Source organism: Neolamprologus multifasciatus, chromosome 3 (assembly GCF_963576455.1).
Source record: "Neolamprologus multifasciatus chromosome 3, fNeoMul1.2, whole genome shotgun sequence".
Classification (NCBI taxonomy): domain Eukaryota; kingdom Metazoa; phylum Chordata; class Actinopteri; order Cichliformes; family Cichlidae; genus Neolamprologus; species Neolamprologus multifasciatus.
Genome location: NC_140441.1, coordinates 48,043,373 through 48,057,708, shown reverse-complemented (window position 1 = coordinate 48,057,708; position 14,336 = coordinate 48,043,373). Strand labels below are relative to the sequence as shown.

Here is a 14,336-nt window from a genome sequence, read left to right as displayed (position 1 = left end):
GATCCAGGCTGCAGGGCAGGGCTACTGTGATGTGTCTGTGGACCAGCTTCTCAAAGAATTGTATTACCACTGGGGTGAGTGCCACCAGTCTGTAGTCATTCAGGCCGGTGATGTGGGGCTCCTTAGGCAAGGGGACTATGGTGGAGTACTTCAGGCAGAGTGGGACAGTCACCTGTGCGAGGGATTTGTTGAAGATCCTGGTGAGGATCCCAGCCAGCTGTTCTGCACAATCCCTCAATATTCGACCTGGCACACCATTAGGACCTGGCGCCTTCCTCAGGTTAACGGCCTGCAGAGTGCGCCTCACCTTGTGTTTTTCCAGGGTGAGGGTGGTGCTGCTGTGGGCGGCATGTTGCTGCTGTGGCTCCAATACCTCCAGCGCCAGGTCACGTTCTGCAGCTCCAAGGTTGATCTTATAGTTTGTTAGGTGCTGGATGCCCTGCCACACCTGCCAGCTGTTGTTACTCTCCAGATGGTCCTCAATCCTCCTCCTATAGTCCCCCTTCGCCTCTCTGATGCATCTCTTCAGGTTGGATCGGGCTGCGGTGTAGTGGTCCCTGCTGCCAGAGCTAAACGTGACGTTCCCCTCCCTCAGCAGCTGCTTGACCTCCCTGGTCATGCAAGGCTTTTGGTTGGGATAAGTCCGTTTGTCTACTGTAACAGTGTCTATGCAGCTTCGAGCTCTCTCGAAGCCACCTGCACCTCCACCCCGGAGGGATAACAATCCAATGGCCCAGTCTCCTTACTATTTCCACTGGTATCTTGTGTAAGGGGACAAATTTGCACACACTCTCGCGGTAACTTACTCCGATCTTGAGGAGACCATGATGACTATAGATGTTATTCACTTGACTGGTAGAACACAAAAACAAACACAAGGCATACAAAAACATCCAAACACAGCACCGATCAGTAGGACACTGAGCTGCTGCAACTATGTGCACCACCATCTTGCTTTCACTGACTTTCTTTCACTTTATTGATCTGGTTCCAGTCAGAACCTTGGGACAACTTTTTTTTAATGATAGTATGGATTTTAAAACAAGCAACTGTCCGTACAAATGGTCCAGAGCAGAGAATTATCCACAATGCTGCTATTGTTTGTTTAGATCCACAGTGAAAAGCATGAAGGAGAATAACACAAGAGAGGACAAACTAAGACCAGAGGCTGGAGAAGAGCAAGCATGAAGTGACCATTGTGTGTGCACATGTTCTCTTGGTCCCACTCTTCATATACCAGTGTGACAAAGTCCTGAATACAGCCTCAGTTTGCATGTTAGTTCCATCTGAGCTTTAAAGAAAACACACTCAGCTTTTCCTTGGATTTCCACACTTGTTGGCTTCACACAGGCACTTTAGCAGTTGCAGTTAACCTGTAGCTGTTTTGCTCCTCCATCACAGCCAATCAGCTGCTCACAATTTATTCTGAGGAACAAAAGAGGAAAAAGTTTGGTTTTTGTTGAAGCTTCAAATCCAAAGAATCCAAATACAAAGTTTAGTATTGAGAAAAGTGAGGTGGGAAATGAGTAGAAAACAAAGTGAATCTGTACATGCTACCATTGAAAGAACAGAGTTTGGTTTTGGTCAGATCTGCTGTGGATTATCATCATTCATGTTCCTATAATACATGTAGAGCTGCAGACACATCACAGCATTCAATAAAGGCAGTTTATAACTAAAGTAACAGACATATTCAAGTACAGTATGAGACTCTCCTTGTTTTTGTAGAGAAGCTGATCAGGCTGTTTCTTTATTCCCTGAGACCAGCTGCACTGGATCATCACCAGCTTGGATCCTTTTTCGCTCAGTCAAGTCTTTTGTTGGCCGTTCCTCTGAAAACCAAAGTGTGTGAAATAAGGGAGATTTTTCCACTTTAAAGTGCTTCAGTTAGTGATGCTGTTGCTCCACACATCAAATCATCTCTAAGGATCTGAATGTTGAAGACAAACACACAAATATCTCTGCATATTATGAGGCTAAAAGCTTGATATAAACATAACAGTTTATAAACTGTCAGCAGCATATAACAGCCCTGCACACCAGTACTGTGCTTATATTAGATTTTAATCAACATATAGTTATGATTTCATCACATTAGCTTAACGGGCTCACAAAAATATTCTACTAATGTAACCTTATTGTTTTATTGACACATTGGATTTGTATATGGTGCGTTTGGATAAATGTTGTATCACACTGTGAGATGTCCTGCAAAACAAACTAACACACTAACTTTGTGTTCTTCAAATACTTTTGTTGGGTTACCAGGTTAGCTTGTGTTAGCTTTTTTATATGAGAGAGAAGACAAATGTGCTCCAATGAGACGTTTTCACACTTTATGATCAAACAGAATTTCAGATGAGTTTTCGATGGCTCCATGGACCTCCATCTCTCTGGCTCAGAGACAAAGGCTGCCTCACCCAGGCAGGAAACACTTTTACTGCATGTGGTAAAACCTGACTGTTAACGTGACGCTCAGAAGCTGGAGGAAACCCTTTAGACACATGTACGGCTCATGTTTCATCTCCTGCACCTTTCCCACATCTCCCTACATGGAGATGTCGCTTCTTACATCACCATGGCAACCTTCTCTGGTCCTCTGGTCAGGTCTGTAGAGTTAGAGAAGGGGGCGTGTCCTAACAGCAGAATTTATAGGCCTGTTTTTCTCTGGGAGAGTCAGTCTCAAAGGTTCATTCACACAACAACATTCAATTAAAGAGTCTGAATGAAGCTCAGGTGTTGATGCTGCTCGCTGATTGGACGGTTGGTTTCAGCTCTGCTCTCAGTCTTTACTGCACAGGTGAAGGTAGAAAGTGTGACTGGATCTATAGACTGGAAACAGAGAAACATGCTGAACATTTGAAGCTTTGCAGCAGAAATGTTCATGTTACAAATACAGCAGAGCTAATCTGGGATCAGTGTGTTCACACCTGCAGCTACAACAAGGTTTCATGTCTTCACATGTCAGCAGGTGAACTTCACGCTGACTCAGTCTGAGCAGTCAGACGGCATATTTTTAAAGTTAACACATCAGCACACACAGAGCTGAGCCCCTCCTACGTGTTCTGAGTTTCAGGTGGAGCCCCTCCTCCTTCCAGGAAGCAGCTCACCTGTGTGTCCGTGTTTAGTGTCCAGGTGTGGAGTGGAGCTTGTTGTTGGTGTGTGAAGAAACTGTAAGTTTGCTTTGTTTCCTCCTTTAACAGTTGACTGTTTGTTTCTGTGATCTTTGGACCTGATGTTCAGTTTTTATTTAAGGCCAAACTTTGGATCAGATACAATCAGTTTGTTCTTAAGAAGTTGGTATTCAGGTTTTACTGATGTAGTGATAGTGATGTCAAACATATGAAGTAAAGCAGTTCCAGCTTACTTCAGGTTTACTTACTTCAGCAAGGTCGGGTTCAGGGACAACACGTTCTCCCTCCCAAAGCGTAAGATTTTACGCTAGGTGACAAATCGTCAACATATTACGTTTTCGGCTACCCACCACGTTCCTAAATGACGACCTCGGAAAAATGAGGAAATATGAGAACTGTCTGGACTCAATCTACACATGTTCACTCTTTTTCTTCAAATCACTTGGAAACACGCTATTTAACGTCATTAAAGTCCTGGTTAACATTAGGAAAAGGGTTATGGTTAGGCCTAGGGATAAGGTTAGGTTTAGGGCTAGAATACAGGGCTGGAACGTCTATTACCGCGGGAGCGTCATTCCACTGAATTTCATCCATAACCCGCCGCGTACCATAAGAATGCGGAAGGTCATCCTTTGCGTTCCTCAGGAATGCCGCGGGACGTCAGCGTGTTACGCCTCAGGAGTGAGAATGGGCTGTCAGGGGAAAGTACTTTCTTTAATGAGTAATTGATGAAGATACTGGATTACTTTTAAGAACACAATGTGTGATAGATCAATTTTTTTGAGTGACAACCCCAGCATTGTATGTTAGCATGTGAACTTTACTCTTATTCAGACAGAGTGTGAGCAGTCAGATGACAAATTTCTCTATTTTTGGAGTGAACGCAAGAAGGTGTGACCTGACGAAGTTGAATTTAAATCCAGTCTGAAGGGAGACACAGACATCAGTTTGTACACAGACAGAAAAAAATCTGCAGGTAGATGAAGGAAAATTTGTTGGTGGAGCTTTTCATTCATGTGAAATCAGAATTGTGTCAGTGTCCCGCAAAAGATTTTTTACACTATCCCCATAAACAACATGTTTTTATAGAAATCATTGTGACAGAAAGATTTAGATTGAACTCAAAATCTTTAGAGTTTCATATTTATAAAGTATTGCAAAGAATACATTTACACCATTATATGAGCTACACTTCTTGTAAAAAAAAAAAAAAAAACTGATTGGAAATGCATTTGAGAAAAGCTCCCGCCGGGACCTTCCTTCTGCGAGCGCGTGCACACACACACACACACACACACACACACACACACACACACACACACACACACACACACACACACACACACACACACACAGAGAGAGGGAGATCATTAATACAAAGGATTGGAGCCAGTTTTGGATTTTGTTGTTGGATTTAATATGAACAGTCACATAAAATTCATTCCAATTTTTTGCCTTTGCTTCAATTAATATGTTTCTTTAAATCTACAACACCTTACTTTTCAAAACATTTACTGACATAGTAAGGAAGTAGCTAGGGAACTCAGTAAGTATGAGCAACAATAGCTTAAGGACACTTTCTCCAATAAAGAGGAATTCATCATCTGCAGATCGTCAAAAAGTGCCATGTTAAAAAAAATTCAGCAGACCCTCAGAGTGCGGATACAAACTCTTTACAGCTATAGAGGTAGAGGTACACTTCATGTACTTATCAACATACAGTTCAGAGACTAAGGAGCTTGGAAAGAAAAACGTCTGGACTTCTTTGAGTTGCTTGAAGACTTCAAAGAAGTCCAGACGCTTTTCTTTCCAAGCTCCTTAGTCTACGATGACCTGGATGATTGAGAACCTTCACAGACATACAGTTCAGAGGCTTGCATTAGAGCGCATTGGTGCTTGGGCCTCTTTTATTTAGCGTGGTTATACCATTGTGAATTTAGCTATATAAACATGCTCAAGAGTCTATCATATGTTTGACATGCAACTAAAAATTCAAAAATATATTTTTTTAAATCAGTAACTTTGCAAATTTAGAGGAATTTTGGACAACAAACATGTCACATTTTAAACAGGGTTTGAATAATCAGCGCTGACATACAGACATTTATGCCCTGGGTATAACAGACATGCTTACCGTGTGAAAGGACCGCGGATGTCCTGGAGCAGAGAAACATGCTGTATTGTTGGTTTTCTCTATTGTATAAGCAGCACCTGACTGTCAGAAACGCTCTGTGTAGGAAGCAAAGTCGGCTCCAACGCACATCCAGGCATCCGTTTGAAAGAAAGGTGTTGCTGCGGCTAGGCTCTAGGGATAGTCAGGCTTTTATTTATATTTGCGGCATTCTGGTGCGTTAAAACTTGCAGCCCGCTTGGATCACCATTTCGAAAATTCAAATATTTAAATAAAAATGAAGTTAGTGGTGAGGAGCCACGTAGATCCGTAAAATGAGGTTTGATTAAATTAAAGTCTTATGAACAGTGATGATGTGTTCCAAACAAACGATGCTTTCTACATGGCTAAATTGTGTCCTAACTACCTCACGCCACTGTCTGGGGTCCGAAAAAAAAGTTAAAATGCTACCTGTAACCCCCTCTGTCTAATCATTGAGTCTTACTGTTACAGTGTGTGAGTAGTAGATAATTATAGGGGTTGATACAGTGCTAGTGTGGCTACATGTGAATATGTTGTTTTTAGAAGTATCACAAGAAAAGTTTATTTCTAAAGGGATACCTGTTATTTGTGGTACTCTGTTTAAAAACTATTAGCCTCTGTGTCACGACTGGGGCAGCAGTCGAGTGAAGATGAGAAAGGAGGATCCAATAGCAGACAATGGCAGAGGTGCAAGTGGGTTTTATTTACAGTGCACAAAACCAAGGTGTGGGCAGAACCGAACATAAACCTAAACTGGGAAAACTAATACAAAATGGAGGACATGGAGCGAGGAGCAGAGAGACACGAAGAAACATGGAATAATGTAGACTACACGGGAGGTTCACAGAGAAACACAGACGGCGCGACGAGGAGCACAGGCAGACACGCACTATAAATACACACACCAGGTAATTAGGAAATGGCAGACAGACGGGGACACAGCTGGAACTAATGGACATAACGAGACACAAACCTACAAAGTAAAACAGGAAACTCACAGGCTGTTTTACACAACCAACTGGGAACAGAACACAGGGGAGGGGGAGGCACAGGTAGGGGTGATAGAAACACACAACTCAAACCCTAAGAACAAATACAAAATCAGAATAAACTACAGAAATGATAAATAAACTTAAAGCGCTGGGTCACCGACCCAGGACCATGACACTCTGTGTCTTTCACAGTGCCAAAAAAAGCCACAGGTATATTACTACTATTGCAAATTTCAGGAGAAACTTCCAAACAGACATTTAGTGGCGTATAAAGAACAGTGTCAATGGTCCTAAACAACACACGTGGGTTATGACAGTTGGAATATTTCCTTTTTGCCTCTTTAACAGTGTTCTGGTAGCGATGCCAGCAGTCTTTGAGAATGTGAAATGATACATGCAGTTTATGCTTTTTCCATCTCCGTGCTCGACGACATTCCCTCTTAACACCGCGAGTGCTCTCATTAAACCAAGGCTCAGGTTTAGCCTTGGGCTGCCTGCTTTTTAAAGGAGCCACAGAGTCCATGATTGTTTGACAGCAAGAATAAAACCAGGAATTGAGCTCTTCTGTGTCAGAGGAAACAAAGTCAGAAGGGCCACTGAGCTGATTAAAAGCAGCAGAAAACTGCGCAGCAGTGGTGAGGTTAATAACCCGACAGCACCGAGTAGCAGCGCCAGATTTAACTGCAGTATATGTCAAACCAACGTTGAATAACACGGGCATATAATCTGAGAGTGCACAGTCACAAATCTCCAAGTTAAGACAAGCAGACAATATGACAGGACAAGGTCCAGTGTGTGTCCATGCTCATGTGTAGGGCCAGGTACGGACTGTACCAGACTAAAAGAGTCAGTAAGGCTTAAAAAGTCCTTCACCAGTGGCTTATCAGGACAACATACATGTATATTAAAAATCTCCAACAATAAGAACACTATCATAGTTGGGCATAATCCCAGCTAAAAAATCAGAGAAGTCGTTTATGAAGTTCTTATTGTATTTCGGGGGGCGATAGATGACAACGCAGAAAACCGAGTTTGTACGACTCACCTTAAAGGAGGTAAGTTCAAAGCTGGAGAACGAAGGCTGTAGAAAACACTGCTTACATTTGTAATCCTTTTTGTAAACAGTCGCTGTGCCTCAACCTCTGCCTGACGTCCGTGGCGAGTTAAAATAGCAACAATCCACAGGTAAATGTTCAGATAGAACACTGGACTCACCAACACTCAGCCACGTCTTAGTCACACAGAAAATCCAGATCACGGGAACTGAAGAAATCCTGATGAATAAAAGTTTTGTTTAAAAGTGATCTGGGGTTCACCAGGCCAATCCTGGCAGGAGCTGGAGCTGGACCTGGCGCTCGGGGTTTAGGAGGTCCCGAATCCCGCCGCAGAGATCTCAGGTTCCGATGTTGACGGCGAAGGTTTAGCCTGGGAGGGCATGGGCATCATTATCAAAGCCGACCGTGGTATATCAGTGGTTAGAAATACCATTATTACATTATTACTTTAGGATTGGTTCAACACAAAGTCAGGGCTGACCCGGGACCATTGCTGTGAGTCACAGTGCGCAGCATAAAGGTCCTTTCACATGTGCTGCTAATGCTAACTAAAAGCAAAGGATCCAGAATTTGTTGCGCTGGCTGCTGAGCTCTGTGGGTTTTTGCAGCAGCTCTACTAGATGCACCTGCTCCTTGTCATTTCTATGTCTGACTTTATGTCCTTATGTCTACAAGAGTTTCTGGGGTTTTTTGCTAGTTCTTCAAATATTCAATAAAAACATGTATGCTAATTCATAACGAAGAAAGCTTTGTAACTATCCCCACTAGTGAAGACTGTCATTTCCACAACACGCCTGACCACCACCCCCCCCCCCCCCCCCCCCCCCCCCCCCGCGCGTGGTCCGTAGCTCTGTTGAAAAGGCTCTGGAGGTCCCTGTATGAAACACGTAAACCTGTGACATAAAAAATCACCAAACTCGGACGGACACAGACTGTTTTCCTTCGTGGTGATGAAGGAAAATGCTGGGCTGGCATGTAAAAGGGCATTTATTCCCTCAGGAAGCTCCGTAAAGCACCCCTCCAATAGCCAAACCCATCTTTTCTCTGATTGGATAGTTAAATTTGTGATTGACATGACATTGGCCAATCAGATGAAAGGAAGAAAAGTAGGGTCAAAATTTGTACTTGTAACTTGCAGAGTTTCACACGTATTTTTTGCCCAAGTCCACACACAAATTATTTTTACACAAAATATTTATGACCACAATTTGAGCCCATATAGTTCAGTCCCAGTTAGGGATGGGTATCGAAAACCGGTTCTTGTTGAGAACCGGTTCCCACTGTTTCAATTCCTTGGAATCGTTTGCCATTTTTGCAAACGATTCCCTTATCGATTCCAGTCGCCCCGAATGACGTCACCACGTTGCGGAGCGTCATTTACCTGGCAGGAAACATGGCAGCTCAAACGCTAAAAAGTTTGGTTATACTTTACGAGAACGGATGACAACAGGGCAACTTGCAATACTTGCAAAGTAGATATTTCATTTAAGGGAGGAAACACTACGAATATGCAAAAGCATTTGCTCACAAAACACGCGATAACCTTAAATGAATGTCGTGTTTTTAATTCCGCTCCGGACTCGTGAATCTCAACCCAGCAGCAGCGGTAACGTTTGCACGTCCTCTCCCGTTAATACGGCAGGTAAATAATCAACTAACAGTGCATATTATGTTAGCGCGATCTGCCTTATTACAAAACCTACCATTACTGTGCATTTAGGTGACCATGATGAGAGAGACAGACAGTCTGGCTCAGATGCTGGCAGTTCTTGCTACAGTCTACCGGTAGCGTCTCCTTTCAGGCCAGGATAGACGAATGTCACCGAGCAGTGACTAAGTTTGTGGTAAAAGGCTTGCACCCATTTGCCACAGCAGATGCCCCCGATTTTCGGTAAGTGAATGTGTTTAATTGTAGGCAGGGACATTATTGGATATTCTTGTGTAATTGCTACAGAAGAATATTTATTTTATTATTTTACATTCACAATTTTTTTTCCTGGGGACCCTGTGACACCCCATTGAAGAGCCATAGGTTGGATCTGTTAAGATCTCACTGTTGGGTTTGTAAGGCCATGTTACTCCTAAATTTCTATCTTGTTCAAAGAGAAGATATAAAACAAAGATCTAAGCTAATTGACCTTAGTGTTCTCCTTTTAAAAAAAAAAAAAAAAATCGATAAGAGAATCGATAAAGAATCGAATCGTTAAACAGAATTGAAAATGGAATCGGAATCGTGAAAATCTTATCAATACCCATCCCTAGTCCCAGTTCAGTTACCTGCATTTCACTGGTTTCTTTCTTCTGTTGCAGTTTTAGGACAAATAAAGCAGTGAAGGTGAGAACGTTCGAGATTTTTAAATAAATATTAAAACAAAGGGTTTTTTTTAGGTAAAGGTTAACTGCTGACAATTTAATACTAAACATATTTAATTGTAATGTAGAGATGCATATGTGTGTGTTTTTTAAACTGTAGATGAACGTGCTGCCCTGCATGATCCTCTCCTTCTTGCTGTCAGCTGGAGCCTCTCTGGCTCAGTCGGATGAGGAAATACTGACTGGTATCGTTAAAACAATCAGAAGACAGTGAGTAAACACATTTATTAATAATTTCTATTAGAGCTTTAATCTGCTGGATTCTGAGCAGCAGCAGTTCATGGTGCTTCAAACATTCTCCATTTAAACTGTTTTTATTGTTACACACCCAGCTAACATTTCTGTGGTTTTCTGCTCATTAAATATTTGATCTGATATAAAGCGACAGAATACTGAGATCTGTGTTCTGTGCCTTTTCCTGTAACAGATACAGCATAGCTGGACAGTTCTGTCTGGCTGCAGTTATCCCACAAAATCTGAACACTCTTTACCAGGTTTTTCAGCATAACTCCTTTAACGATGTTCAGGAAACGATTGGGAAAAGAGACTCACCCAATAACAATCGTGGAGTGTATGTAGGCTATGGAGTGATTGTGGCCAGACCAACATTAAGTGCAGACGGACGAAGTGGACAACATGCAGAACGCCGTGTTCTGCAAACCCTGAGAGAGCTGGTTGAAAATCCAAATGAATTCCCAAAAAGCCAGGGAAACTCACTTCTCATCTACTCTTTTGCCTCCGCCTGTGATACATGCACCAGCCGCGACCATCCGTCAAGCATCATCAGGGACCTCCAACGTATCGTTCAAACCTACACGACTTCTGTATTTGTGTTTAAAAAAATCTTTCAGCCCCGAGGTAATATTGTTTTTACTGAAAATGATTTGACCAATTCCCTTTATTCTCTTGATGAGGCCATTGGTGGGCTGGCTAACATTTTTCGCTGTGACCCTACCTGTTACAGATGCATTGACAGGCAAACAAACGCAGTTTCACGTTATTGTATTGCAAACAACACTTAGCCTTCACAGTGAGGAAGCAGCACCACAGTCAGACACGGACATGACTCTCATCATTAACAGTTTGTTGTCATTTAGTCTCAGTTGAGTCCTCTGAACCGCAGCACTAACAGCTCTCAGTCTCCATAAAGGAAGCTTTGTACAGGATCACAGATGACATCACACTGTGTTGGTGAAGCTTGCTGTGTGTTTTCAGACACCTGCACCTCACTCAGACCCCCAACACCCGCTGTTCCTCCACCTGTTTCCCTCTACCTCATTTACTGTCTGAAGATGTCCAGAAGTCTTTGTAAAAGCAGACTGTAACTCAGTGATGGCATTCGTGAATCATGTGACTGCTTGAATAGAAGCTGTTTGTGACCCCTCAGTGTTCTGTGTCCTTCCAATAAGGCTCAGCATCCAGCCTGCTGCACATGTCTTTTATTCTGAAGGAGGGTTTCGCACATTCAGCTTCCTCTTTATGAAACCCAGTGACTCTGAGCTCTTATTCTCTAAATCAGTGTTTCCCAACCACTGTGCCGTGGAAGATTATCTGGTTCTACCTGATTAATACTCTAAGCCAGAGTTGTCCAAACTTCAATCCATTTTTATTTGGCCCGCAAGTAATTTTATAAATAGAATAGAATATGGCTGCACTTCAACTTTTGCTTGAGTGTATTGCACTAAACATGGCAGAACCAAAGAAGAGAAAAGGTAGAAAGTGAGTGCAGAAAATTTCAGACACGGTGGGAGAGTGAATATTTCTTAATAGAATTAAAGGGGAAGTATATCTGTTTGATATGAACTGAAACTGTGGCAGTTATGAAAGAGTATAATGTACGACGTCATTATGAAACCAAACATCGGGCCTATGCATCTTACACTGGTGCTGAGCGAGAGCAGAAATTAAAGCAAAGGGTAGCTCTCCTGCAGGGTCAGCAACAGTATTTATTTCGTGCTCAAAAGGTCCAGGAAAAGGCTCCAATATCCAGCTATGAGGTCGCCCAACTCATCGCAAGACATGGCAAGCCTTTTTTAGATGGAGGTGCAGGTGTCATGAAACACGGCCTCGTTAAAGTCACCGAAATAATGTGCCCGAAAAAAGTGCAGGACTTCAACAACGTCAGCATGTTGATTTACATACCCACCGCAGCTGATACTCACCAGAATAATTTACTAAAATTATATGCACTCCTGCTATTAAATCCAGTTCAGTCTGTTAATGTTGAAAACGGTTTCAAACGGACGTGAATAGATGCTTTGCTAAGCCTAATAACTTGAAATGTACCCGTCCCATTTTCCCCTTTATTGTTTTTTTCTCTGTGCTGTAAATCTTCTGTCTAAGAAGAAATCTGAGGCTGCTGTTCTGAAAATGAGCTACCAAAGCTTTGTCTGAATAAATCAATAAAGATCCATTTATGGAAAGCTGTGATGAAGGCAGTTTTGTCTTTAAACGTGTCCAGTCCTTAGACACTGGGGGTGGAAACAGCTGTGATGTCATTGGACTGTCACAAAGACAGAAGTGCATGAAGTGAGCAGCCAAGGAGCCGCTGATGTTTTGGATTCAACAGTTTAGCATTTGAAAGGTTGACACAGACACATTTGCACATAGAAAGCTGAATTTGTCATATGCCACAATTAACTCACTGTTCAGTGTTTTTCAGGAAGCTTCTTAACTGCCTTTGCTGCCAAACAAGCAGCTGATGTCCTTGAGAAGAAGCTAAAGAAGTCTTCAACAACAAATACAGGAAGTGGACTTTAAAATACTAGATTCACTTTAGACTCACAGAGAAATGACTCAACTAGCTGTGTTTGATTGACTCCTTTGACTATATGAAAGGTCAGTGTGTGTCTGTACACAGACTGTTGTGTTGGACTATTATTCAGTTGTCTGCTGAATGTTTTCAAATGTCTGCATCTCAGTGTAGATGAGGCTGGGGGTCATGGGAGGCCACCATAGCAGTCTCTTCAAAATCATGACATCATCATAAATGCTGCTGGACTGTCTGATGGGCTGACGGTGAAAAAGCCGTCGGGAAGGAAACAGAAGACATTTCAGAGGCTGCAGGCAGATTTCTTTGATTTGGGGCCTTTTTCAGCTTTATTGGACAGAGCAGTGAAGATAAGTGACAGCAAAGCAGAGAGAGAGAGAAAGGGGACGTGGCCCGGGTCAGAATCAAACCCAGGCCAGCTGCTCTCCACCTCGTGGCACATGGTCACCTGCTCATCCTAGTGAGCTCCACCAGCAGCCCTTTCACACAGTTTACACTGTCAAACACTGTGTGTGGACCTCAGCTAACAATAGGCTACATTTAAGTCTGGACTACATGCTTTTATATTGAGGCAGATTTTTCACTGTTTTTATTCAATCAGCAGCTCAACATCATGAGCAGCTTTGACATAAAGACATCAAACTCAAGCTGACTTTAAACTGGATCTACTTTTAATACATGGGATCAAAACCAACTAACATCTTTATTATATATCAGGACAGAAAGTCATTTCATCTCGAATGGAAAACAGCTTTATTTGGAATAATCAGCACTATCAACTGGTTTGGGATCTCCACCAGTTTCATGTCTTTACAGCTTCTCCAACAAAGTTCCTGTAAAATCAGCATTTTTGTCTTTATTGGTTTGATAGTGATTGATTAATCATTCCCAATCTGCTGTCATCTAAAGAACAAAATGATGTTTCTATGAGTCAAAAAGCTCCAGATGTTGTCGGCTTCACAAAGAAAACAAAGATTAGGAACTTAAACACAAAGTGTTTGGAGCCAAAATGTTACCAAGCTGCTCTTTTTGAAATGGCAGTGGTGTCTAACAGCACACTGTGGAAGGAAAACATGTTATTGTTGGATGAAACTTCATGAATCCTTTGTAGATTTGAGCTTTTGGAGCCTTTCTTTTCTCGTCAGGTGTACAGATGCTGAGGAGGCAGGTGAAACAGGTGGAGCTGTTGTAATGCTGGCAGAGGGTGTGTCTTAGTAACTCTGTGAGGTAGAACTGGATCCAACATTGTGGATGTGTTGATGTTGGAGCCATTAAGATTCTCTGGCCACACTGTAGGATTTCCCTTTGATTCACTGCGGGGGCATTTTGGAGTCTGTCAATGAAACTCTTCATATTTGTGTTTGACACCAGTTTATAGAAACAGAGAAATGTGTCATGCTTTTGTTCGGCCTCCACAAATATACACATTTGTTCATTGGTTGGACTTTTTGTAAGGAGACACATTGAAAACCATGTTAATAAGATCTTGTTGTTTCCTGTGGATCCGACACAGAGAGTGGACTTCAGACAGAAACCGTGGAAGAGATTTTAGAGGCCATGTGTGGCAACAGGAAGTTTCTGTATGTTTGCTGATCTTACATGTGGAAAACAACACGTGATGTTTATGAAGTTCTACAATGATTGCAGCTGCTGTCATAGGCAACTCTCGCATTTAAGTTCATTTTATTAGATAGTTAAGTTTGAAACAATAAGTAGTTGAAATATTACGAAATAATACATAAGAAATAAATAGTAATTCATGTTTGTTGATTAGATTTATATGTTTAAATGTGTTATTTGTGCTAATTGTGCAATTAGATAGGAACCTTTTCTAAAGTTGTGTTGTGGCTAAGAGGGCAT

At 42.1% G+C, this 14,336-nt stretch overlaps 2 protein-coding genes across 3 annotated transcripts in view; both read left to right on the top strand.

Moving 5' to 3' along the window:
• The first annotated feature begins 3,091 nt into the window (after positions 1–3,091).
• Positions 3,092–14,336, top strand: part of LOC146523743 (protein NLRC3-like) — a 183,412-nt gene continuing 172,167 nt past the window's right edge. Inside the window, exon 1 of the mRNA XM_085154041.1 lies at positions 3,092–3,173. The gene's annotated coding sequence lies outside the window, so the exon portion shown is untranslated. The remainder of the gene's footprint in view (positions 3,174–14,336) is intronic.
• Positions 8,561–13,127, top strand: LOC146523753 (uncharacterized). 2 transcript variants are annotated; one of them, XR_014873091.1, is made up of 4 exons: positions 8,561–9,668; positions 9,807–9,916; positions 10,134–12,544; positions 12,628–13,127. XR_014873091.1 is itself a non-coding variant. In XM_085154014.1 (3 exons), the coding sequence occupies exons 2-3, from the start codon at positions 9,807–9,809 to the stop codon at positions 10,726–10,728; spliced, it is 705 nt and encodes a 234-aa protein (XP_085010140.1). In that variant the 5' UTR covers positions 8,561–9,668; the 3' UTR covers positions 10,729–13,124. The 2 variants fall into 2 exon arrangements, 1 of the variants encoding a protein (XP_085010140.1); XM_085154014.1 differs by having other exon boundaries at positions 10,134–13,124.